Source organism: Bactrocera oleae, chromosome 2 (genome assembly GCF_042242935.1).
Source record: "Bactrocera oleae isolate idBacOlea1 chromosome 2, idBacOlea1, whole genome shotgun sequence".
NCBI classification, from domain to species: domain Eukaryota; kingdom Metazoa; phylum Arthropoda; class Insecta; order Diptera; family Tephritidae; genus Bactrocera; species Bactrocera oleae.
In genome coordinates, this window is record NC_091536.1 from 4,986,855 (window position 1) to 5,014,854 (window position 28,000).

The 28,000-nt window shown below is 33.5% G+C and overlaps 1 protein-coding gene across 8 annotated transcripts; it reads left to right on the forward strand.

The window, feature by feature from the left end:
* Positions 1–27,914, forward strand: tacc (transforming acidic coiled-coil protein). Of its 8 annotated transcripts, XM_070107336.1 has the most exons (13): positions 2,280–2,322; positions 2,457–2,494; positions 14,014–14,239; positions 14,300–14,368; positions 15,170–15,262; positions 15,335–17,575; positions 22,802–23,193; positions 23,260–23,339; positions 24,238–24,306; positions 24,561–24,665; positions 24,817–24,978; positions 25,043–25,192; positions 25,268–27,914. In XM_070107336.1, exons 1-13 carry the CDS (start codon positions 2,295–2,297, stop codon positions 25,449–25,451), a joined length of 3,837 nt encoding a protein of 1,278 aa, XP_069963437.1. In that variant the 5' UTR covers positions 2,280–2,294; the 3' UTR covers positions 25,452–27,914. The 8 variants fall into 8 exon arrangements, with proteins under 8 accessions (XP_014089550.2, XP_069963437.1, XP_036229366.2 ...); XM_014234075.3 differs by lacking the exons at positions 2,280–2,322; positions 2,457–2,494 and adding an exon at positions 1–227; XM_036373473.2 differs by lacking the exons at positions 2,280–2,322; positions 2,457–2,494 and adding an exon at positions 7,434–7,543.
* The last annotated feature ends 86 nt before the right edge of the window (positions 27,915–28,000 follow it).

Consider the following 28,000-nt stretch of genomic DNA (forward strand, 5'->3'; position numbering starts at 1 on the left):
GTCATACAATTATATAAGAATTGAACTAATAACTGAATTACCTAAATAATAAAGTTATTGCTTCCTTATTTGATTTTTTACATAAAAATCGCCAAATGGAATGCTTTGAAAACAAAGAAGCGCGAACCGCTAACTATGGTGATCACTCTACTGAAGCGCCAAAGTTAAATCGCATCGCAGTTAATCGTGCGGTATTAAAGGAATTGAATTCCAATGAAAACAATTTGGTAAGCGAAAGACACATATAAATCAACGTATTTAAAATGTACCTCTCATATAATAATATCATTTTATAACAAGTTTGTAAGTTTTCCAGAAGAAACCAAATTACTACATAAATACTTTTAACATATTTATCTTCAATAATTATTAGTAATAAGACAATGATTCACTTAGTACTGGTTATTAAAGGTAGTTAGGGCTTTTTATACTTATTTTTACACAAATCATGTAGTAATCCAGTTTGCAAAGTCAATATAATAAGTATGTACAAAATAGCACTATCAACTATGTGTATCATATTATGTACGCTATGGACATAAATCCAGATGTCATTCGGTTCTCTTGACTATTTCAAACTCTGCTAAGTTTTGTGTAAAGGAAATGAAATTCATAAATTATTTTTGGTACTTATTTATAACTAGTAATAAATTTCTTATAAAGTACACAATTTATTTGAAGTTTATTTTTTAATAAAATAAGTAAAATACAATAAAATGAAGTTTAAATTTGTATAATGATAAGAAATAGTATAAGGTTATGAATCCGAGTTCATTCAAATTACGCAGACGGAGCTGTGGTGGTCTTTAATTGGAACAATTATTGTTTGCGCACTGGCATACTGCGAAAAAAACTATTTAAATAAAGCAAAAAAACTCTAGACACCTGATGCCAAAAGTGTCGACATTGACATGATTTACAGATTTGACATTCCTGGACGATTTTTTCTGGAACGAATAAAAATTACAATTATGTGATTTCGGAACCCAAAAAGACAAATTGAACTGAAAATTTGAACAAGCTCTTTTCTCCTTCGGGAGCTGCTCATTTGTCGGAACCGCCAATGTCGGACCACTATAAGCTATAGCTGCCATACAAACTAGTCGAATAAAGTCAAGTCCCTATATGGAAAACTTTTTTTATTTGATAAATAAATTTTAAAACATCTTAGCAATCAACTGGCAAAGTTCCTTTTTGCTTGCATTGACAGAACAAACCTGTATGCAGATGCTGATCATATTCTTAAATATTTTTGTTACTCTAAAATTCTGCCAACCTCATTTCACTTGCAGTTTTCGACGGCGTGCTGGACGCAGCCGAATTTAATTTGTTTACTTCATTTCTACACAAATTTGTATTTATTTTTGAATTAATCATGTATACGTACCATATATAACATATATAATATGTACATATGTATGTATGTATATTACTTTCGCAAGTTTGGCCGGAATTTTTTTTATATTTTTGTTATCGTGGAATTTATTGCATTTCTTTTTAGCAGAATGCTTATGGGAAGTCGAACCGCTGGGCCATAAAAATACAAACAACTCGTGCATAGCCATTGTATCTATTTGCAATTCTTTCATTATATTTTCTTTGCTATACGAGTATATGACACACCATAAGCTGCCGCATCGCTGACGACGCTGCAAATGCCTTTTTAATAGGCAGTCCATTTTCGTTGCTGCTTCCACTAAGCTATCGAACTTTTTACTATTTCGTACACAAAATATCGAATAATGGCCGGGAGAGTTGTGGACACAACGGAGCGACGCGTTCTGACCATAGTCAGCCCGCACGGTAAGTTAAATGCCGCTTTTGTGTTCGTACGACGAGCAATGCGACTCCATATAATTTTGTACAGAATGAAAGCATAGTATAAGTGATCTACAACGTCATGATCGCCGATGCTGCTACTGATTGTTTTGCTTTCATTAACGCTGTCGGCGTCCAATAACACCGCAACCAGCCATGCCACCCATCAAACTTTCTGTCTGCTTGCCTGCTTGTCTGTCCGATCGTCCACCCGATCAAGCTCGTTCAGCTGGCAGTAATAGCGCAGCGGTCTTTTCGCTTTTCTTTCTACTATAGAGCACGTAAATACATTTGTATGTTTGAGTAGTATGATTTTTTGTTTTCTTATAATCGTTATTGAGTTGCTTCTGTCGTTGAACTTTTTTGCTATTTTACATTTTTTGCCAGTTGGTTGTAAGTTTTGACGGAAACGGTTATTCACCAAGTTGCAAACAGCGCTGAGAACATAGACGCACTAATTACCCGAATTTTCGGTTATGAAAAAAATAATAATTGAAATCGCTGGTGTGTGCAATAGCAATATTAATTGCTTATTTTTGAAAAAAATATATATACTTTCATCTAATACAAGTATAACACATTTTTAAATGTAATTCTGTAAATTTTAATTATATTTACAAATATTGTTCAATAAATAGGAGCAATGGGGAATTTAAGTGGAAAGCAAAGTTCTAAGGTAACTCCTGTTGCGTAAATATATAATTTAATAATTTTTTTAATCGAAAATTGCGATCTTCATTATAAAAAATATCTTCCAATTGAAATTACAAGATATAACCAGTGTTTCGATTGGTCAACGAATCGGCAGCAAAAATAAAATAATCAGTCATTGAAGCTAAGTTGTAAAACGAAATAAGACATTCTTAGTTTGTTTATTTTTTTATAAAGTGGGTGCATAAATAGGTTCCAAATATAAATTATGTGTACATAGTCCTACAAACAGTGTACACCAATTAAGTGATATTACGTTCATTTATTACAAGTGTTGAGATAGTGTAGTTTAAATTTTAAAATTTTTTAAGTAAATTTGTTGATAAAATATGTGTTTTTTTTTACTTTAATGGCGGTTTACAATTTTTTTTTTTCGAATATTTGATAAAAAAATGTTTTGGTTTACTGAATTTTAACAAATGTACTAGAAGGACGTACTACGAAATCAATCGCAACTTCAGTGAAAGCTCCAACAAGCGGATATAACTGATCGCCGATCCTTTGACCACTTATAGGATCAGTATGTATAAAAAATGATAATTCGTTAATACTAATAAAAAAGAAACAATAATAATAAAACGGCTTCTTATTTAAAATAAAAAAATATTGCTCAAATATGAAGAGCTATATTAAAACAAATATCCGCATAAGTTCCAATATAAATTTTAAGACAACTGTCGAAATATTAATATAGTTGTACAGAAATATTGGCTTCCTGTTTGGTAGTCAAAAACAAAAAAGTCTAAAAAGAAAAAGCTGCAAACATAAGTTCCGACTTAGGACGTATGGTGAATTTATAATATAAATAGGCATTAGGGTGTTCATTTATCGGGAGGTTTGATAAACATACAGCAAAAGTTGAGACTTCCGAAGAATGTAGTTATTAGAGCACCCGTACTACCGTAATGCGTTATAAATAAATTAAACATAAAATTCAGTCGCAACATATTTTGCTATCACTTGTTGCTTAATAATATAATATTTAAAAAAATATGTACCAAAACAATTAAATTAAAGTAGCTAGTACCACCACCCATTATCGTTCAAAGAAAATTTTTGGAAAAATAGAACTTACACAACTGTATTTAAGTAAAAAGCCAAATTTGGGTTGACTTGCTTTGGCGCGTTGATTGTGAATTGAACTAATTGTATTTATTAATTATTATTTTAACTCATTGAATTTAGTTCAATACACTTTTCAAGATCACTTTTAATCAATAAAGTCTTTTATACTCTGTAGCAACATGTTGCAAGACAAGACAAATATAAATGAATACAACGGAATTGTGACAGGTGTGGAAGAATATTAAAGTTTGCAATAACAAATTTTAATTGAAAAAAATTATATATATTTGATTCTTACTATATTCCAAACTTGTAGTCAAAGCCTTAAAAAAAACAAGAAACGTTAACTTCGGTTGCACCGAAGCTATAATAAACTTCACTGATACAAATGTTCCAATAACTTGATTCCGATCTAATTTCGTGAAGATGTCTTGTCAAATGAAAGAGTTTACCATACAAGCACTTGATTCCGATCGTCCAGTTTGTATGGCAGCTATATGCTACATTGATCTGATCTAAACAATTTTTTGTTGCCTTAGAAAATTACTCATGCCAAATTTCGTGAAGTTGCGTAATTACGTCAAATAAAAAAGTTTTCCATACAAGGACATGCTTCCGATTGTTCAGCTTGTATGGCAGCTATATGTTATAATGGTCTGATATCGGCCTTTCCGACAAATGATGCAGCTTCTTAGTGAAAAAAGGGCAGGTGCAAAATTTCAGATCGATATCTCTAAAACTTCGAGACTAGTTCGCGTATATACAGACAGACGGTCATAGCTAAGTCGACTCAACTCGTCATGCGATCATTTATAAGTACATATGTATGTATGTATATACTTTATAGGGTCTACAGCATTTCCTCCTGAGTGATAAAACCTTCATGGCAAACTTGATATACGCTGTGCAGGGTATACATACGAGTATGTAATAAGAATATTTCAATTTGCATAGTTCGACTTGGTACCAGAGTGTAAAAATTGATCCATACCTTTCAATAGCCCACTTATAATGAGTATCCTGTCTGTTGTATTGACATCAAATGAATAAGAGTAAATAGTATTCGTGAAGCCTTTAGCTAAACTAGGTATGTATACCCGGTCCATAACTACGCCTCTTACAATCAGTTTCGGTCGAATTAGTCTTGATTTTTCAGTTATGTATGTAGGTAGATGTAATTATATTTGTATTTTATTGTTTTATTTGTATATATCACTTTTATATTTTTCCCTCCAATGACCGCTGTTTTATACTATGCATGTACACATACATACATTCATACATAAATGCTTGACAAAGAAAAACCGAAATAATTGGAAAATTGGTGCATAAACACATTAGAACCCAATGAGCGATGTAGAAGTTGCAATACAACAACTCCCAACAATATGATCTTTTTCTACACTACAACCCACACCACCACACCGCTCTTGCCACATTCAAACTTGTCGCCGGCCTGCGAGGGCAGACACCGCATATAAACTAGAGCAAAAAAAAATACCAACAGTGGCCTCCAGTTCGTGCGCCCACACTTTTGTCATAATTGCATATTCATGCGGCCGCCACCCTCAATCTCTTGCTCTCTTCTCCTGAACAGCTGTGCCTAGGCTTTTGTGTTTTACTTGTTCTCTGTGTGCAAGACAGCCCCAAGTTGTTGCATTTATCATTTACAAATACGCTTCTGGTATTGGACACGGCAAAAAGACTTCTCCACATAGCCTTTCACTGGATTTGTTTCGCTCTGGTTCTTGGCTCTTCATGATTTTCTGATTTTTGGCTTGTGTTGATTTTTGTGTATATTTGGTTTTTGTTGTTGGCATTTTTGTTGCAATGTAAATGTCTTGATTGTCACGAGGATGCAATGCTGCGACGCTTGTCTGCTCGATATTGTAGTTCGGCGTTGCTATATTTAGCCAACTGATGCCAATGCGTAAATTCTATTCTCTTTACTTGTTTTACATCTTTTCATTTAATTTCTGACGTTGGCGCGCCTCTGTTGTGGCCTATGTAGTCGCTCATTTTGACAGGCGACTTTCAACTGTATTTATGTATGCACTTATTGTTGTAACATTGTATTCTGTCCGATCAAATTGTATACATTTGCCGGCTACAAAGCGGTTTTTAGTGCTAACAGTGAAAAAGTTCAGGCATGCAAAAGGCTTATAGGAGAGAAAATTACACCAGTGTTCAAGTTAATAAGTTTGGATAAAAATTGACGATAATAGTTTCAAGTAGGCTGATGAGATACACTCTATCAACCGGGCAGCGATGTCCATAAAAACATTGAAAGAAATGATGTTCATTAAATTTTGTAATTGTTTGACGTGTTACTTCGAAAGTCATAAAAGATGTTATCACCACATAAATAAGAAAAAAAAATATCGCAAATGATCCTAGAAAGCTGTGGATATGATTTCAGTAACGTACAAAAAAAAAAGGCATCAATTATACTAAGTAGCATTCCAATAAGAACCGCGAGAAAACGTAATTACTTAGAAGAAAAAGTGCGATTCTCTAACGGACTAATGTGACGCATCTAATATAACTTTGTTACGTCGAAAGATTGTGGAGCAAAAGTAGTTTTTGTTATTCCTTTAGTAAGGACCTCTTCTATAAGCAGACTGTATCCTTTTTATTTGAGTATAGCCATTTAAAATTACAAAATCGTAACTTTTAGTTACAACTTTATGTAACTTCTTGTACATTAATTACACTTCAAACTGCACCAGTATCATATTTTTTTAAGAAAAAAAACTTTCGCACAATCCGTTAACCTAGCCCTTTTGATGTTCGTTGGGTTCACGTTTTTTGATAATCTGACACAATTGCTTTGAGCATACTGTAGAAGTTCAAACACCCACAATGTGTCCTCGTATAATACAAAAAAATCAATTTCACGAATTATTATTACTCCAAAAAAACGCCTCTTTCGCCTTAAGTTGGAGACCCCAAAGCCAATCTCTGATCATATCACCGGCCTGAACAGAGTTTCAGAAGTTTTAGAATAATAATGCTCACATTGCAACTTGCGTTTTATGGTATTCTTGATATTTGGCTTCCTTTTTACTAAAGATAATCACAACGATTTCACACCTAACCCAAAATGCAAACATATGCCACCACATGCATATATATTTTACAATCAAATCATAACACACACAATATTACGATAATTTTTCTATTTAATTAGCTCTCCATACTCCACATGCCTTGCTCCCTAACACTCAACCCATGTTGTTGTATTATTGTAATAATGCAGTTCACCCTTGTCTGCTATACTCAGTCTTTTATTGCACTCACTTATGCACATTCCAAGGTACATGCACCCATGTCGTTTGCGCTACACTTATTAGCACCACTTAGTAGCTCGAAAGTGTTGCAAGTGTTACTCTCTACACGGTAACGCTTTAGAGCGTTTCAATTTCTTGGTCTTGGATTGCAGCGCATTTCTTTTGTTGTCTCCACTCCTCTGAATGCTCATTTTTCTGCATTTTATAGCGCATATGTATGTATTTGTGTTGTATGTGCGATATCTTATAATCAGAAGACAACCAAGTCACTCCCACCTCTTGAGAAACCATTGACTGCCGGTTCGCCTGCTGTTGTACATGATTATTCGCTGTTACACCGTGTTGTCGGCTGTACCTCCATCGCATCGCATTACATTACATTACAATTTCTGTTGCACTTAAATAGTTTTGCATTTTTATGTGCGTTCGTTGCTTGCTATTGGTCTTTTTTCGGAAGTGGTAAATCTATAAATTAGTTACAGTGCTTGTAGTGGAACTAAATATACAAATTTTGACGATCGAAAACCTATTGAGTGGATATAAATACATACATGTGTACAAATCTATTATTCTTATTGTGCAGTGTTAAATGTGAAACCAATCGCGATCTGTAAAGTTCTGAAAACTTTATTAAGAGTCTGAAGCTAAAGGACTAAGAGGTATTTCTATCTTAATTATAATTTATAATCTTAAGAAAAATACTCCTGCTCGTTATGTTTTCGAATTTATTTGTTATTAATAATAACTATTTTATTATGTAAGATTGTGTTGATAACATTTCAATAAATTTTTACGTTGGCGTTATATTTTGCTGGTTTCGTATGTAAAACACTTAAAATTAATTAGCTTGGTTTTATTGTGAAAAGTTCAACAAATTATATAAAACAATTAAGAATTTTAGCCAGCTGACGAAGCCAAATATGAAGTGCTTTTTACTAGTGTTAAACTATCATATATATTACCATATCTAAGGTACCAGTCATGATACGTGTCGTACCGAAGAGGTATGACTGCTATATGTGTGGGTTTCTGGAGGCTAAATATATATAACATATATTAAAAAATTTTGAAAATTCTAACAGTGATAAACAATAACCCAAATTAGAATATTCGATCCGGACATCCGAATAATTGCTTAAATAACTACTAATCAAATATTCATAAAATCCGGATTTCATCTGTATCAGCCGTTAATATCGATGGATTTACGGTTATTCGGATATGCGGATAATAGATTTGTCCTGCCATAAGTTCTGTTACAAATTCAGGCTTTGAAAAAACATAAACTATGATACATTTTGTAATAAAGTTAATTTTATTTAATATAATACATGTATTAAATGAGCGATGTGCAAAATTGTATATATTGCTTCAAACACAAGAGGACCAGTTGACCGATGGTAGGTTTTCATGTGGAGATCAACTCGAAGAAGTCTTGACATTGATCTGGTCGATGTACATACTTATGTATCCATTTCCCTTGACATAATTTTCTGCTTTCTAAGGGGACTTCTGCGCAAGCGTTCACCAACAGTTTTTTTTTTTTGCTGAATTAGTTCGAATTACGAGGAGACGACCACTTCTTTTTTGCGAATTTGTTCTCGCTGTATGCATTGTAAACTTTGTAACAGAATTTATTGTTACAAAACTAATTATAACCTACTTGCAACTTTTGTGCTTGTTGCTATTATTTGTAAAGGCACTGTATTTTCTTTAAATTTATGTTATTTTTATTTAGACATTGAATCAGTTGAGAACTATTAGCGAGTCACATCCAAAAATCAGTAACATATGTACATGCATACATCAATTATATTGAGTAGTTGAAAGCAAACAATGAGTTCCCCTCCTATTGCAACCTTTCTGCCTAAATTAAATACACTTTCGTATATTTAAAACTCAATTAAAAATTGCTTACTGCCTTAATAAGAGAAAAATAAATAAGCATCTATTTTATTATCTTCAATTTGTAGAACTGTGCATTCGTAAATTAATTAATTAGCCAATTTTCGAACATTAGACAAACCCTTTTTCATTCGAAACGAATATTCACATGCCGAATTCGCGAATAAAAATGAATGAATGAACTTACGAAGCAGTGCTGATAATAAAATTTAACGGCAAACATGAACGGTGGAAACACAATCGAGGCAACTACAACAAATTAGTCTCACCGATCTGGTTGCCGATCAACACCGCGACGTGATCGTACATAAACATTAGACAAGTGTTGTTATTGCGAGAAAGAAAAACTGAATGAGCTAAAGATCAACCAAGAGCAGCACAAATTAAAAAAAAGGAAATCGTGGAAAATCTTAAATCAATTTTAAACATTCATACGAACATACACAACTGAGGTGAAGATGCTTGTTGATCGTAATTATCGCACGACAACGGCGCAATCAATAACTCAGACAAAGCAGCTGGCGAACGCCCGCACTTGCGCGCAACAGGAACAGCCTCCTCGAACATCTCTCGAATAGTTCGCTTGTCAGCTTACGTTCAATTGTGGTCGCGCTGTTAAGATCGTCGCATATAATTGTGTTTACTTGAGTCCAAACTACACACATCCATACATATGTACATGTACAAGCATACAAAAATACTCTGAATACTTTCGTTGAGCTCGCAGAAAAGAAGCAACACCATAATTTTCAAAAATTGATATTTCTGTTTGAAGCAACGAACTAAAAAAATAAATAATTATATGAAAATAAAGTAATTTGGAATTATTTAAAAAAAAAGTAAAAGTGTTGCCGATGCACGCGATAAAAATTTAGACAAAGTTAATGGTGCATGCAGCAGTGATCCCCGAAATATTTTTTAATTACGTGATTCTTTAACCTTTTTTGTCGTAAAAACGAGAATTTCGGCGAGCAATTTTGGTGCCATACGTGGGCGTGACGCCACGCACTACCGGCGCAATTGACGTGAATCAATCGTGCGTGTTAAATGATTTTGGCAAAGCAAAAAATAATAATAATTAAATAAAAAACAAATATACATCTGTTATTTTCCACCCGCTTTACAAAATAAAAAAGCCTTCAGCAAACTTTTAAGTTGTCACAAACTAGCGAAATCAAACTCAAGCGCTTCTACTATAAAAATTCGCCACCACATACAATGGAGTTCATTTCCAATCTTATAAAACGACCAATAAGTTTGGTACGCAGCGATTCGCTACCGCCAACGTCAAATGAGCCAGGACCAGCAACAAGTCATTCATGTCCCATTACACCACAACACACGTCGTCACCATCACACTCGCCATTATTGGCCTTTGATCGTGACAGCACGCCGGATCCACTACAACAACATTTAGTCAATTCGCTGGTGGTGGCATCCAATATAATGGACGCAATGAATGGACAAGACGAATTTCGTCCCATTGCCGTTGCAGCAACAACGCGCGCCTCTCCGCCAATTAGTCAATCGCCTACACAGGCACATTCTTTACAAGCAAGCACCAGTAGCAATGGCAGTGCTGAAGGCAACATGAATCCTCCGTCTAACAGCGTTGGCAACACAATCGAGGAGTTGCTCGTACAAATCAATGACAATTTGAGCAAACAAGCTGATTTACGTACTGCCGCTGCACTGAGTCAGCACCATTTGCCGAATCGGCCATTATCATTATCACCAACAGCATTGACGCAGGTATTGACGACTGAGGTATGTGACACTACAGCATTCATGCCACATGCATTCGTGTGTTCTAATTAATTGTTAATTACACCGTAATCTGTATAATCTGTTCGTTTGTTGTGATCGAGGTTAGTGGGTCGCTATTTGTTGGAAGCTTTCAAGTGAAAGATCAGTGATATCAGTGAGGGGTTTGAGCACATTTAATGCTTTCAGCGCGTAAAAAAGACTTCAGTGCAACGGTGCAGCATATATTTCTCATGGTTTATGTAGTCGAATCCAGATACGAAAATTATCCAGGATATTTTGTGCCCAATTTTTCTTAAAAAAGCAACTTTAAAATCAAACTTTTATAGAAAAAAAAAACATTTATAAACCATATCTAGTTTTAAGGAACAATTCTGCATCACAAACTATGTGTTTACTTATTTATGACAGACTTCTATCACTTTTTTATTCTAACTGATCAAACCTGCATTTATATTGCATATAACTAAACTAAACCAGAGCGGTTCAACTGCATACCCATTTAGTAGCCGTTCAATAATTATCTTTGTGGCCTTTTACGCCGCGTCGTAGTTAATTTGTGGTATTGGTTCATTATGGTCACAGCTTTTAATGTATATATAATATACATTTGTGTCCATAAAACTAGCAGTGCTCATATTGGAATTAGAAAAAAAGTAAAGTGAAAAGTACTCGTAATAAAGGTTACTGCCACTTTGTCCAAAACCGAACTAAAACTCATGTGCTACACTGTTGTGCTAAGCTAAACAAAGAATTTTAACTAAAATTGTTCTCGCAAATTGCTCGAAGCATACACAAAATTGCACTGCTATTGTTATGAACATATATGTACCTATATACAGTCGTGTACACCATATAAAAATACATATCTACATATTTTCAAATGTTTCCAAAATAAATTTGTTCTGCGTAATTTGAATTTGTTTTATGATTGTAAATTCGCATTTTAAATTTTTGCAATAATACAGCACAGATTATAATAGTTTTGTGATGATATGTGAGGTACCCTAATAAAACCCCGGGAGCATTTTTATTAGTACTTGATATATTAATTGTATATGGTATTTGCAAAAATAGATAATCGGGTCAATACTACCCCCAACTCTCATATACTACATAAAATGATTTTCATTTTTCTAACAAGTTTTAGGGCGAATATGTCGTTCAGTGTATATGCTATATACCATATGTAAGAAATTGCTAGAAATATGTTTTAAGTATACCTTAGCAATGTCAAAATTAATCAGCCCGTTCCATTCTCTGTCCCCATATATTGATTTCCGTCTTTCCCCCTGACTTTAAACCGTTGAGGTTAGTCAAAATGTAATATTTTAATGAAATTAAATGAACAAGTTTTCCTAAAAATTATGTGGTTTGGCGCTGACTACGAATGGAATTTGTCTAGACCTTGGTTTGAACCTCATATCCCTAATATAAAGATTTCCGATCCTCTGGTTGACATTAATCACATAAACTCTATATATATATTAAATTTAGCCTCTTTGGTCGAGTTATTGTTATATCTCATACATGTGTATATCTCATTTGAAGGTGTTTTTAATAAAATTTTAGCTGACGCCAACTTAAATTTAGCAATAAAACTAAGTCTAAGTGTATTGCCTTCAATATACCATAAGTCAAACAGATATTAAATTTGATTGTAATTTATTCACGATTTCCTCGAATAATGAATACTAAATCTTTTGCAACATTTTTTAATATAAAATTTTGCCTTTCCTTACTTATTATAATATTGTATTTCGAACTTTAATCAAGTTATTTTTTTAAGTCTTCAAAGTTTAAATTTATTTGATGACTTATACTTTCCCTGTTTTACACACGAATGTAATATACATAAGTTTTACCAAAACACGTAAATACTTTGTGTGACTATAACCTTGTATTGCTTTTGCTAATTGAATTTCGTGCACATTTTCCCGCAAAAAAAAAATAAGAAAAAAAACAAGACAAAACGTTAAGTTCGGTTGCACCGAAATTAGAATACCTTTCACAAACAAAAAAGTTTCCATAAAACAGCTTGATTTTCATCGGTCTCTACGTATGACAAATATAAATGTCCGATTCGAACAATTTGTTCGTCACGATATCTTGCCAATTTTTTCGTCCAGTTTCTATGGCAGGTATTTGTTGTAGTATTCCGATCTGCATAATTTGTTCTGAGACAAACATCTAAATCCAAACTATATGCTATAGTGGTCCGATCCAAACAATTTGTTCGGATATTGTATTGTGGCTTTGGACAATAATTCATTGCAAATTTCGTGAAAATATATCATCAAATAAAAAAGTTATAACAGGACTTAATTTTATCGGCAATTCCGACAAATAAGCAGCTTCTTGGAGAGGAAAGGACGTTTGCAAAAATTTAAATCGATATCTCAAAAATAGAGGGACTACTTTGAGTAAATACAGACAGACTGCTCGTCACGCTGATCATTTATATATGTATATTTTATAGGGTCCCCGACGTTTTCTTCTAGGTGTTATAAACTTCATGGTTAGTTTAATATTCCCTGTTTAGGGTATAACAAAGCTTGCGATGTTTAATAGCGAAATAGAGAGAACTAGGTACACATTTGACATAGTGTGGGCAAAGCCAAAAAAATGCAGTTCATGCACATACACATACACACATAAATATCGTTTTGCAAATAGGCCGCCACAATAGACAGACGCCACCGCCAATTTACTACATAATATATGCATATACATATATACTCATACATATCTACAAGATCTTAAGCTAATTGCATGTTGCTACAGAAAGGCAGAGACTGTGCTTCGAAAGTGTATCGGCATGAGTGACGGTACAAAGAAGATGTTACCGGTTGTGTTGCCCGGCCCAGGCGCAGTGAACTGAATTGTGTTGGCAGTTGGCGAGTTGCCTGCGAAAATCACACAAATAGCAGATTTTAAATTTGCATAAAAACGAAAAAAAAGCTTATTAATTTGCGAAAAAGGCAACACAAATTGCGTTTTATTTTATATTCAAAATTATCAGTAGAAACACGACAACTCTAGAGTACAAACATAGACACATGAGTGTCGTTTGTTTTGGCTGTTGCAACCATTGCTAGGTGGAAGCCGCGCCACAAGTATATTTTAAAAATATCTGAACTTACAATTCTCGCTGCACCTGCCATTGCCTGTTTGTGTTTTGATTTTTCTGTTTATATCTGCAATGCGCACACCTAAATTCGCACACAATATCATATTTATAAATTTCACTGTCAAAAGCGCAGTCTACGCGTGTAAAAAATCGAGAAGGATGCAACACTCCTGTTGCACTTGGTGGATTTGTTGTGTAGTTCATTTTCGAAATTTCTTCACAGTCGAACACACGTGAACTTCACACATTAGCTAGCTATTGACATTGAAATAGTTTTAGTTTTTATTTTGGCTTGATTTCATATTTTACTTGTGTTTTATTTCATTGCAGTACAACGCTGTTTGCTCGAAAAACGCAAATCTCAAAGCCACGCCCACAACGCAATCCACAGAGTCATTGCCTTCATCGCCACTAAAATCAGCTGCTATGGCACCTGTGGCTGATAGCGTTTCTACGACAACTATTAAAGCGAGCGAACCTGAGCCGAAAGCTGGGACTTTCGGTGGACTCTCTCCAGTGTCGCTTAAAACAGGTGCTCATGTAGATATTAAATGTGGTAAGCAATATTAAATTAAGTTTTGATTCACGATTTTATTATTTGTCTTATTTGTTGCAGATGCAGCAAGCGATTTAAATGAGACAAAAATGCCAGAAATGCGCACCGCGCTCAATCTGTATGCGGAAGGTAAGCATATACGCAAAATAAGTTTTACTACTTACCCGCCTAACCACCGTTCCCTAATCAGTCAGTTTAAAACCGCTGCAACGTTCATTAATATCCCACCCTTTTTCCCAAACTATTTTTATTCTGTTAAAACGATTTGTGGGAGAAGCTTCGAGTACTTCTGTGATATTGTTTTAGTTATTGCAGTTGCAGTTTCGAAATACTTTGTGGCATCCTGCTTCGATCGAATTGGATCGATTATAAATTCGGGTATTTTCCGGCTATGTAGAAACGGCGGAGTCGGAACTATTTAATACAAACAAGTTGACTATAAAGCAATGTTTATCGCTAACTTTCAGGAAGTGCAAATCTTAGCGAATATCCTAAATAAAATCCATTACTTTTGACTTGGACTCTTTACGTATTTTTAAGTATGTGCTATTTAGTACCGAGTACTTTCACTCAATTCTGCTTGTGAAGCGGAAGCGTATTTATTCTCTAGTTCGAAAGTGATAATACATACACAACTATTATCTCGATCGTTCTTAGAATCGAATTTTGAACACTTTTGGTATCGGTAATACCCACATATTAAGTACTTAAGTACGATCTTAATCTAAATTTAATTAATATCAAAAGATTTTTATATCTTAGTATATTTGAAACTTTAAACCTGTCAAATTTCATACATGATACAGGAATTATATTTATTTATGAATTACTCATAATATTTAATTTATATAAAAAACTAAGGGACATTGTATTTGTATTTTTATCTTTAATCGATTTATTTAAAGTGTTTATTTATTTTATACATTTTAGATCGCGCAAAACTAACTTTTGAAGACGGTCTTATACCAACATTAACAGCAGCCATAAATGAGCATGAAAAACATGATGGTAATCTTGAAAAAGGTAAGCCAGTAAAAAGATAAAACCAGCGCATTTTACCTTCACTCTTTTACATTTTTTTTTTCATGTTTTTAGATGACTCAAATTCGGTTCAACACCTGCAGGTAAAACTTGAACCGGACACCGCTGCCTCATCGGACAATGAAACCTTCACGGAATGTCAGTCCTACCAAATCGGGTCTGCTAACGATTATGGTTTTATAGCGGATGAATATAGTTTTGAGAATTCAGAAATCGAGTCATACTTTAGTGCTGCTAACTCAAGAAATGCTACACTCACTACAGGTGAAGCAGATCCTTTAAGTGTCACTATAAATAAAACGTCAGAACAGGATGAGAGTGACCAAGGTCAGTTGCAATCACTGCTCTCAGCTATGAGTGGTGAGGATTTGTTAGCGCAAAATACGCATCCGTTAGATGTAACCTTTAACGAAGAACCAATGGACATAGATGAGAGTTTTACTGACATAAAACAAAATATAAGCGTTGAAGGATGCCAGTTGTCTACAACTAATGTCTTAGTTGATAATGAGTCAACTTCGAAAACAACAGAGCCTAAAGATGTTGTCACTAATGCCGAAGAGACTCAGTGTAAGCAAGTAAATTTTATTAGAAACGAACCTGCACCCAAAGATGTTGCGTTGCCTCAGCCCGAGTTAGAAATTGCACAAACAAAACTTGAGGTGTCTCTAAACAAAAGTATCGAGATACCTACATCAACAACGCAAAAAACCAATTATGAGCATAACAATCTAGATAGCAGCAGTACTGAAACAGCTTCGGAAGTAACAGCCGATCTTACACAAGCAACAATTGGTTCGACATCACCAACTTCGATTCATTCGGCAAATACCAGTTTACATCCCATCGAAGAAGAGTTATTGAAATATAAATTTCAAGGGAAACAAGAAATCGGTAACTCCTGGACTGGTTCGCAAAATGCACTGGATCTAACAGTGGATATAGACTCATCAACGTATAGCAATAAAAGTTCAGCTACCTCACCAAGTTTCCCTATAAAACATAAGGGCAACTCACTCAAACAATTTCCACGCTCGCCCACTGCGGCCGTGCCAAAAAATATGACATTCTTAGAAAAATCCGAATACACTGAGCGTATTGAAATCGAACGTAAAAAATCGACAGTCAGTGAGCCGAAGCTGGAGCTATTTGGTTCACGAAAAACATCGACGGTCGACGAAACATCAGAACAGCATGCAAAATCGGAAAATCTTGCTGCAAGCATTACTAGCACTACGGTATGTCCAAATGAGCCTATTAATGATGAAATTGTGTCAAAAAAAGTAAATGGCGGCACAGCAACGGATACAGTTGCTCTTTTAGCAAGTGTTTCTTCAATGGACAGTTTAGATAAACGTCGTACATATAATGTATCACCTCAAGTGACACCTTCCAGGGAAATAGAGAGCGTGACAGAAACATGTGTGAACGATCACGATAAACGACGCACCTTTAATATGCCTGCAGCGCCACAAGCACCAAGTATCGTTGCACAAAAATATGAAAAAGACGAGGACAAACCACGTATCTTTAATATGCCTGCAATGACACAGGAAACAGACGTTACTACTCAAAAACCAGAGAGTGAGAGCAGTAATCGACGGACATTTAATATTTTAGGCTCAGAAGATATAGTAGCAGAGAAATCTTCAAGCGAAAATAATTCTGATGCAACTAAGAGGCCTCGTACTTACATTGTATCTGAACCAACATTTCCGATGGGACCAAATACTGATGAAATAAATGTTCCTATGGACATAGACGACACATTACCTGCAGAGCCAGCAGTAGCGGCTGGCCAAAGCAACACAACAAAATCCCGTACACCGATGCAGTCTCCCACAACAACTGTTTGTAGTTCGCCACCAATACCAACTCTACAAAATCGTATTGGAAACACAATAACAACAAGCACATCACCGCCAATACCGACACTACAAAATCGGGTACGAAATGACCAAATCCAACTTATTATGGATGATGATGCCTTTAAAGTGCCACTACCACCATCGCCAGCATCATCGACGGCATCACCACCAATGGCTACCATACAAAAACGACCATCTATCCATGCGTACAAAAATACTGAAGATGTCGTTGAAGCGCTATCCGCCAAAGAGCAAACCAAACGCGATGCCAGTGATGAGAAGGATGTGTTTGCTGGAAATTGTACACCCTCGCCCATGGAAGAGCAACCATCTTCAACAAGCACTTTTGGTAATTTCGGCACTCATTTAAACGTTGATGTGGACCAGCAAGAATTTGCAAGTGAGCAATTTGAGAATGGAAATAATTGTGAGTTTTTGTTGTTCTCTTTAACCTATTTAATACAATGTACTGACTTTTTCGAAAGTTTAAACCCCACTGCTAATCGTCATTGCTTAATGCATGCACTTATATGTATAATATGAAAATATTACCACCTGCTAGGCGTCATAATTGTAGCCGACTCACCATGTCTTCATTCTAATATGGACAACAATATTCCATTGTAACACTATTGTTGTTTCCCCATCATATTACTTTATTCCCTAAGCTTTTACCATTATGTTATAAAATCACTTTGTTAGCAAACCACATCCAATCCTATATAGTACACTTCACCTTAGCAACTCATAAACAACAACCGGTATTTTATGTCGGGTATATATATGTATATGTGCATACTGGCCAGATTATTGCTGCATGCCACATAGCTTTTGATTTCAACGCATCCGCACATAAAAACAAATCAAGGCTACGACTGCAGTTGAAGAGCGAATGCCCAACATAGAAAAACAGTCAAGTTACTTACCACTCTTTTTCCCGTTTTTTCCTTCTGCTTCTTCATTGTGGTAGTTGGTTGCAGGGTGGTTCTGACCTTCCGCTCGCACAAGCAGGCGCGTTTGAACTTGAAAGTGATAGAAAAGTCTACAGCTAATTTACATATTTATTAGGCAGGTCATTCGGTTGTCACGACACCAGACCAAATCAAGACCTTCACACACGTATGGTGTGTTTGGGGTGAAAGGTAGTTAATTATTTAATTATTTTGCGAAATAGGGCGGAATGCATAAAGTTTTAAAATACTATAATATGTACCTATATCTGTTTTTTTATATGTACATATACATATACAATCTTATACACGCATATTTTTTGTTAAAAAAAAAACTTAAATCCTCGCTACAAAATTCATAAAAAATAAAATATTTAAAAAAAAATTATATAATCTTTATATGCGTACTATATATTGCATCTGCTCCATCTTCCTTTTATTTTACTATTCGCAAATCGACCAACAGTCCGTCAGTTTGTCATTTGCATGCCCAACGGTTAATTTGCGATGTTCTACTATGCGTTAGTACAACGGTGTTGTCTATGCCACCCCCTCCCGTTGCAGCTGCTTTGACCCAGCAAACTCTGCACGTCATGTGTGGTATTTAAAGTCAATGACAACATTAGTAGCATAGGCTAATGTCAATAGCATTTTTTTGTATGCACTAATGTTCCTGTCCACGTTTTCTCTCTTTTTTTTTAATATAGTCACATATATGTTTGTATGATTTAATTTAGATTTGTAGCTTTACCACTTTTAATTTTTTTTAGGTTTTCGTTTTTATAAAAATAGAAAATATAAGTGCGCATTAAGTTGTGTATTTTTAGTAATTTTCTTTCATTCATCTTCCTCAACAACTCAGAGATTCTATGAGTGACAATGGTTTGTGTTATGATCTAACTAGAAAAGATTACAAATTTACCGTTTGAATCAAATTGCATTAATTAAGAATTTCGTATAATACTACAAGTATTGTTTTGAGGATTAAAGAATTGTGCATATGTTCGGCGGAGAAGTTCTTGAAATGGGCATTTTAATGTCAGGCAGTAAGTTTAGCAAACTCAAGGCATTTGCTTCCATTAATTAAAATGAGTAAAATTAAAAACATTACTTAATTGTTTCTTCATATATTCGATAATCGAAAATAGTTTATAGTATAAATTTTACAACAATAGTTAGCAAATGTGCACAACAATTACTAGCATTTACTTAGCTTGCCTAATTTATACATATTACTGTATGATTTAAAATTGGTATTTTTTATTTTAAAATATATATTTTTGTTAATTAATATAAATAAGTCCTTAATATTGTATGTCCCCTTTAAATATTTTTATATAGACTGCTAGAAATGCAACTCTGACTAGTCAGTCAGGCCATATGACAAAACCAGTCTCCAGCAATATAATCGCAGTCAAAAAGTCAGCGCATGAGCGAGTACAAAACAGAGAGCATTAGAATCAATGTGCTCCATTTTATTCTCTCGTATTATAAATGCTCTTTGAAGCACTTCTATATTGAAAATACATGAGAGGCTGTTAAAAATCCATTGCATATATGTTTACAAACATATATATGCCAAATAAACAACATTGATTGACTCCACCAACTTGTTGACCCTTCACTCCCCCGCTCTCTGTTGGCAGCTTGGAAGTGACCAACTCTCGGTTACGCTTACACTTTCACACTTACTCTCTCTGTCGCTCTCTTTCAATGCACGTACTATCGCTATTTAGTAAATGCTATTCTTCAGGCAAGAACTAACCACAACTCAACTCCAGTCACCTATACAGCTCTACAAAATGCACAACATTCTCGCTTATCTGAATGGCGTGTAGACTCGTTGGACGTGTGACTGCTGCTGCTTCTGCTGGAGAAACCAAATTCTACGTGGAGAATTTTGCCGTTTAGTTTCTCAAGTTTGGTCGTCGACGTCGCGTTGTGTTTCGTTTACGACGTTTACGTTTTTGTTTTATTCATCGTCGGTGTTGCTGCGGTCTCAATTTGGAGTGTATGTTTGTGCTGAGAATTTTCCACGAAGAAAATCTATCAAAAGCTAAAAACAAGTAATTAAACCGAAATTTTCCAATTACAAAAGTATAAATTTTAACACATCCCATAACGTTTGCAAGTGTTGCGAAGGCATTGAAAATGCTCCAAGCAATGTAATCGTCCAAAGTATCTAACAGATGCGTGACGTACATGAATTTGGATTTTTTCCGTCCTCGCCTGTCTACCCAAAGTGGTTAAGTGTATGGTATAGTGAAATAAATGGAATTTTGATAGTTTTACTTTTCATCTGCTATATGACCGCAACCTTCAATAACTCAACATATCTTAACAATTGTGTATACATATATATGTATATATATGGGTGTGAGTGTGTAGTGCAGTGCAGTCGATATGTTAATTTATAAGCTAACATAAACTTTAATCAAAAGTTGTTGCCCTCTAGAGACAATCGTGTAGATAATAGTAGGTCGACATTTGGTGTATCTAAAAAGAAGGCAGAGACACAATTACGCGTTAACAGCAAAGCAAAAGTTCTTCCGCCTAGTCGTCCATCCAATGTTGCAATGTATTTGTGCGCTGCTGCTTTTCCGGTTGTAAGGTTTTGTAAATGAAAGGGCAAATGCGCTCGTAGGGCGGAAAAGCAGCGGCGAGACGCTCGAATGAGTCACTTTTCAGTTCAAATAAGAAAAAATGCGGCCAACTAACGCAACGCGCGTCATTGTAAACAAATGCAAAGAGCATTTCCGCACAAAAATTGCGAACCTTTAAGTTTCCACGAGAAATCATTACACATTGCAGTAGTCATACATGCTATCTTTGATTGATAATATTGCCGCCCGTTATATGTGTGATTGTGTAGGAGCATATGTAATTACTCATTTATTTTAACGCCAATTTAAAGTGCTCATTGCAAAGTGTATCTCCTCATCTGTGCATCATTCTGTAATAGTAGTTTTATTTTATTTTTGCTCGTCTTTTCTCGTTTTTCGTGCCAAATCAATTTGACTCTGATGTTGATCATACTCATTCTCCAAATGAATTTCTACACACATGTCTTTCATTTCCTTGCCTGTCGTCTTTTTCGTCTTTCACTTGCTGACTTTTATATTCGCTCATGTGTTCCAAGTCGTGCAGACTTGACTCGTTTTCTCAGTCTCATATACTTTGTTATTTGATTGCTTGTCTAGTTGCCTCTCATAATTATTTGTTTATTTTCGCAAGCGTTATTGATATAGATTCGTCTCTGCTGCAGTTTAGTTAGCAAAGTTAACAAAAGTGCCATAAATTGAAAAAAAAAAAATATTTGCAACATAAGTATAACAAATATTTTGTTCTTCAAGCCGCTTTTTATCGGCTTTGATTGTTTGTTTACAATTAAAATTGTTCGATTTTCCATTTCAAGTACGTTTAACTTATTTTTACTTCCTCTGCTCTTATTGAGATGTGTAATATATGTTCTTGTATTGATGCTCAGCATGTCTTTTCTGTGGTATTGCTTGTTTTGTCATATTGATACGCCCACAAATAATCAATCTCTATCAGCGTAGGTGACAAACAAGTAGTTAGTTCTATTTTGCAGCTTTTTTATTATTTTCTTTCCTTGTTCAAACGGAAAACAAAGGGATTTCCACAGTGTTAGTTGTATTGATTTTGCATAGGCATGTGAAGGCTTCAGATTATTATTATTATGCGCGATAAATAGCATGGTTGAATCTGCGGAAATATGAGAATCACCTTTTTTTATTATTAAACCAGTTTAATACGATCAGTGTAGAGGCTGGCGTTTAATTAGATTGCTTACTTATTTTAGTGGAGACATTGCTGTTAATTTGGATACATTTCGTTTTAATAATAATTATTAATAAATTATTGTACAAATAAAAAAAAAACTTAATTTCTTAACTCTAGTTTTACTTTTAAGGGATTAAGTGTAGTCAGAGACATGAAAAAATTTAATTTTCAAATAGTTTGATTTTGCCAATAAATTTATTTATTTTATAAAAGTAAAAACCAACAGAAATTTGAAAAATAAAGTTAATAAGTTAGTTCCAACCGAAGTTTCTTGCAGTGACTATTACTAATCTTTGGACATTCAAAAATAGTTTTATTAATAGCTATTCTAGTGTTTATAATTAACACAATTGCGGACTAAGGAATTTTTTTTCGATTTTTTTTAAATTCTGACTACCCTTAACCCTTAACTTATTTGACGATTTTTTAACACTTTTTTTTTTTACTTATAATTTTGAACTTATAATAATACATATTACGTATCTAAAAAAAATTTTAAATGGTTTAAGAATTTTTTTTCCTTAATAGGTTCACACATATTTAATTTTAACACAATTTGCGTTTAAAAAATTACGTGATACAATTATTTGAATTTTTTAAGAACTAAACTTAACAAATTTTCACTTATGGAAATTTGTTTATTTATAATTTTTTTTAATTTCGATAATTTAGCAGCATTCTTCAATTATATAATGTACAAAATATTTGTTTCCAACAATTCGGTACTGAACGAAAAATTTTCGAAAACAAAGACAAAAAGAAAAATAATATTCAAAACATTAACAGAGTCATTTCTAACTACTTATTGTATATAATCGACTATTGCTAACAATAACTGTTTATTTTGTATACTTTTCATGCACGCTCATCGTTAATGTGAAACCCATTAAAAATCTTAGTAATTTTGAATCCATCCGACTTCGATTTTCTACTCACAAAAGGCAATAATAGCGCGCCAATTGATCGCAGTTCAATTTTACTGAAATTCGATCCGTTACTTGGCGTGCCAGTACCTGCAAATCAAGTGCTACAACAGAAACCAACAAAGCAAACACCACAAATATTGCAAAACATTTTAGGCGATAATCTAACTAACTTAAGTCCAACACTCGAAGAGGACGAGCACTTAACATCAGCGTCCACATCATCCATTAGCAATAATCAATCGTTTGTTGTTGAGACAGATAATAAAAGGAAAACTGACGAAGAGGAGAGTGCCAAGTCGAAACAGAACTTGATTAAGATTTCGGCAGAGAAACATCAACGCCAACCACAACCAGCTGTTTTAAAGGTGAATATGAATAGTTTTATCAAAACGACAAAATTTAATGAATATTTTTTCTTTTGTAATACATAGAAGCATGCCAGTATGAGTGTCGACGTGATTAAGGATATGAATATCGACAACGATTCTAACAAATCTTTTGTGAATTCAAAGTAAGTGCAAATTGGACAAATATTTTTGACAGAATACTAGCGCCGGTTTATTATTATATTATACATAAGTAACTAGCAAATAGTTGGACTTTATTACAAAAAACGAACGAAGTATAATCTATACTATGTCTATGTACATATAACTAAATCTGAAAACATAACCGACCAACTGTTTGCATCCAAGATAAACCGTTTCCTAGTTTTTTCTAGGCTCGTATTTTTTGTATAAACAAAATTCAAGTCGAAATCTACTTAATATAGAAAAAAGATCTTTATATTGATTTTGATCGGTCAGTTTGAATGACAGCTATGTGCTGTAGTGGTCTGATAGCGGCATTTCGTGTGCAGAATTTCAGATTCATGTCTCAAAAACTGAGTATATAATGTCAAAAAATATATTATAATAATTCCGTGCGTAACTAGTACAAAATTCTTAACACAAAATTCTTATTCCCCTTTGCGGTTTGCATTAGAAAAAAAATGGTGATAATTAAAATTCGGTCTATTAGATGCTATTTGCCAGCTCATAAACCGCCTAGTTTTTATTCGCCACATTCCCTTTTATCTTTGAGCTCTGCTCACATGTGTAGACAAAAACAAAGTTATCAATCTGCAATTAACACAAGAAATAGATATAATATATTCTCTTTTTTATTTACATTTGATTCGCCATTCTCTAAGATTTAAATTATGGTATTTCTTAGCAGAAGATTTACTAGTTAAACTCTTCACTCAAATATTGTGACTTTTAATTTTTGTAAAAATAATTGTTGGACCAGCGCTAATCCTAATGTTTAATTGGAAAAGGTATTTTTCCTTTTCGCTTTATATAAAGTCGATTCTATTTATTTTTAGTTATAAGTGTCGAACTAACCTTACTTTTTCTTACCGCTTCTAGCTCACAACCCGATGAAAAACAAATTAACTACAAAATGGATGAACTCGAGAAGAAAATTAAAAACGAAGTGTAAGTCACTGCCCTTTAAGAAAAATTTAAAAAATTCAAAGATAAATTTAACTATCAGTGGCGCTAATGCTAAACACTGTAGGTGGAGCGCAATAATAAAACTGAAAAATAAAATATTAAGCTTATTTCCACCATATTTGGTATATCTACAATTTGCAGTTTTATACATACACTACATACATACATTTTTATTTTTCCATAACATTTATGCTTCGCTATTATTTTTGCATTATTCATTCATTACCCTTTTTTAGACTCAAAACTGAGGATATCGAAAAGAAATTGAAAGAAGCTGAACAGCGCGAGGAGGCATTAATCAAGCGGATAACGGAAAAAGACAAAACAATAACAAAAATGACGTAAGTGCCTAATACGCAATCGCCCACACTTTATATATTTGAATTAATCATTTTTGCCTCTTTGCTAATTCGTACAAATATTTCACTTCTTGTATATTTTCTTTTGCACATGTACAAAAATAAACTTAAATTCGACAACTTCGCGGCTCAGCGGTGTCATTGAAGCGTACGAAAAAGCAATTGCTGAGCTAATCGCTGAAAAAGAGCAATTATTACAAAACTACGAGAAACAGTTGGCGGAGATCAAGGCGGATCGCGACTCGAATTATCAACATCTCACGTCACTCGAAACGACATTTGCTGATCTGCATGTGTAAGAAGCCTGTCTTTATTTTCACTCAAATTACTACATATTTTTTGTTTAATCAACTAAACAGCAAATATGGCAAAAGTAAGGAAATGACGCTGCAGCTGAAAGCAGACGAAGAGGCTTTAGTGGTAGAGAAGCGGCAAATACTGGAAAATCTGCGACTTCAAGAGCAGCGATATGAAAAAATGAAAAATCATGCGATGCAACAGCTGGAAATGTGAGTTAAGCTTTTACGAATAACAACCTATTTGGTCTGTCTATAATAATATCTTTTGTTTTACTTGTCACATAGCGCCAACAAAAAGCTCGAATCACTTAACAAAGAGCACAGTATCGAAACAACAAAACTGAAAGCACTACTCAAAAAGGAGGAAATCTCACGTGCCTCTATCAATGAGCAATTACTGCAAAAGTCGAGAGAAAATGCGGAGCTGGTTAAGATATGTGATGAACTAATTAATGGCCAGGGAAGTTAAGTGATCTCAGCGGTCAACGTCGTCAACGCAGCGACCTATGTATATCAAATGTTTGGCCGATGTGCATATACTCTCAATTGATGTATGTGTGTTTTGTACTTGTTATGTATGAGCTAAGCCCAAAAAGCGTAGCATTACATGGCATTACAATTACTCGTTATTAATAATTATTTAGTTGCCTAATTATCAAGCAATGGCCGCATAGTATAGTGTATGCACGCGTACGTAAGTGCGTGAGTGTGACGCTCAAATGCCTGATGCGCTTAAGAAATGCATTCATTCAGTTCGCAATCATTCACAAACATTTGTGTGATTAATTTAAGAATTTTTTATTACAATATAATTTTGTTTTTTAATTTTCCATTTACATTGACATTCACAATGATTCGTATTGTATTTCTTTGCCGCATATAAGTAATAATTGTTAAGTAATTTTTTTATGTAAAAATATGTAGGCAAATGAGTTAACAAACCCGCAGGTTACTTGATAGAAATCAATAAACACAGATAAACAAACATTTAAATACAAATATTTTTACCTCGAAACATACATATGTACGTGCATGAAAGGAGGCAAACGAAAAATATACTATCATTACTTGTTGTAAGTTATGTACTGTAATTGTAGATTATCTTTAACAATTTGCTTAGTTATACTGTGAGTGTACTGATATGGATTTCACTTTAAAAAAAAACTAACTAACTCTCTTTAAATCCTCATATTTTTTTTATAAAAAATCAAAATGTTTAGAATTAATTTTTATTAAATTGTATTAATTTATTAATGTTCAATTTTCCACCAAACCGCTGCCGAGCCTAAAATACATAGCTAACATTGGAAAAATTAAATCGAATTTTTTGCTAATTTTATTTCTGCTGTTTTTATACTAATAATTATTTTTACATGGACTTTTTTCAAGGCGCCATCTAAGTCTAGTTGCGTGTTGCAATTTTTAATTTTCTTTTGCTCCATATACTACATGCTTTGAAATCAATAGTATTAACACGCTATGTAATTATGTGTATGTAATTATGTTATTTACAAAGCCATTGTTCTGAATATTTCACTCTCAATTTTATCCAAGAAAAATGAAAGTAGTATGATAGCAGCGAACAAACCGAGTATCTATGTATATAAACTTACTAGTTTATATGTTTTTCTTTTAATTTTTCAGCATTTTGTGTATAACACATATTAAACACGTGATATGTGTCTGCATTGAACGAGTCTTCAAGAGCTCAAATTTTCACTTTTTCAAATTGAAAAGTAAAATGTTGAAATTTGAAACGACATTGTTGTTGCTTTAACGAAAGAAAATTACTTGTTTTTTATTGTTTATTTAATTTTTATTTGTTAATTTAATTTTTATTTGTTAATTTAATTTTTATATATTTTTATTTGTAATTTAATTTTTTATTTATTTTTTATTTGTAATTTAATTTTTTATTTATTTTTTATTTTTTTTTTTTGTTAATCATTTGTTGCATGTTTTGCGCTTGTAACTCATAGTTTATTTGTTTTTTAAAAAAATAATAATACATGCAGCGTACATACATACATACACCCATAAAAAAATAGTTTAATCTCGAATATATCTTCCAAAATAGTTTACAACAATCGGTAAGCAAAAGTATAATCATTTATAAAATTATCTTAACAAATACACTTTTCAAATACAGATTTACTTTAGTATTTAGAAACTAGCACACACTTCAGTTAAAAGTGTCATTTATATAAACTTTTGGCTAAGTCGCCTTAATTTTTTTGCGAGAATGCAAAACTTAAACGTGCTCGCATCGTAAACAGTTGAAATTTTATTTAACGTTTGAGCTTAGGCCATGTAACGGCATCAAAATGTATAATCATAAAATTATGGATAGCATTACATAATTTAAAATTTGTTTTAATAGCACAACACTGTATATATGTATGGTGTCTATATTGGCCTCCAAATACAAATATCTCTACATACATAATTTTCTTTAATGCAAAAGACTTGCGCGAAATTGCTGCAAGTGTAATGAAAAATAAAGAAATATTTTTTTAAGATACTAAACAAAAAACAAATACACAACTACATATAACCTAACATAAAGATGTATGAACCAATGCAAAATGAAACGCTATATAAGATTTTGTAATAATTTAAGTCAACGCTTTTGGATTGCTTTATAAAGCGTATGCACTGTATATGTATTGTGTGTGCGTTTTCTATCAGATTTGCGGTTTTGTTGAATCCATTCACTATAAAATCGTGGGGAATCGATGGTTAATGGAATATTAAAGTGGAAATGTATTGTATTTAAGTATTAATAATAATGAAAGTAATACAATATACCTTTAACTGCATTGCACATTGTAGTGGATCTAAGAGAGACATAAATAAGTTAAAAGAAAAGTTGATTTAATCGTGGAATTATAAAAAAAAATTAAACATTAATAAATACTTATGTACAATCGCACATTTTAGTCTCTTACTTTCGAACAGTTGATGATAAAACCCTTGGTAAATTTAAACTTTTAAAATCCTTCGTAATTTTTGAGTTTA

Coding starts and splice junctions, on each gene's coding strand:
- tacc (XM_014234074.3), top strand. CDS start 10,008: ATGGAGTTCATTTCCAATCTTATAAAACGACCAATAAGTTTGGTACGC. Junction 10,557..14,013: donor CGCAGGTATTGACGACTGAG/GTATGTGACACT, acceptor ATTTCATTGCAG/TACAACGCTGTTTGCTCGAA. Junction 17,576..22,801: donor ATTTGAGAATGGAAATAATT/GTGAGTTTTTGT, acceptor TAAAAATCTTAG/TAATTTTGAATCCATCCGAC.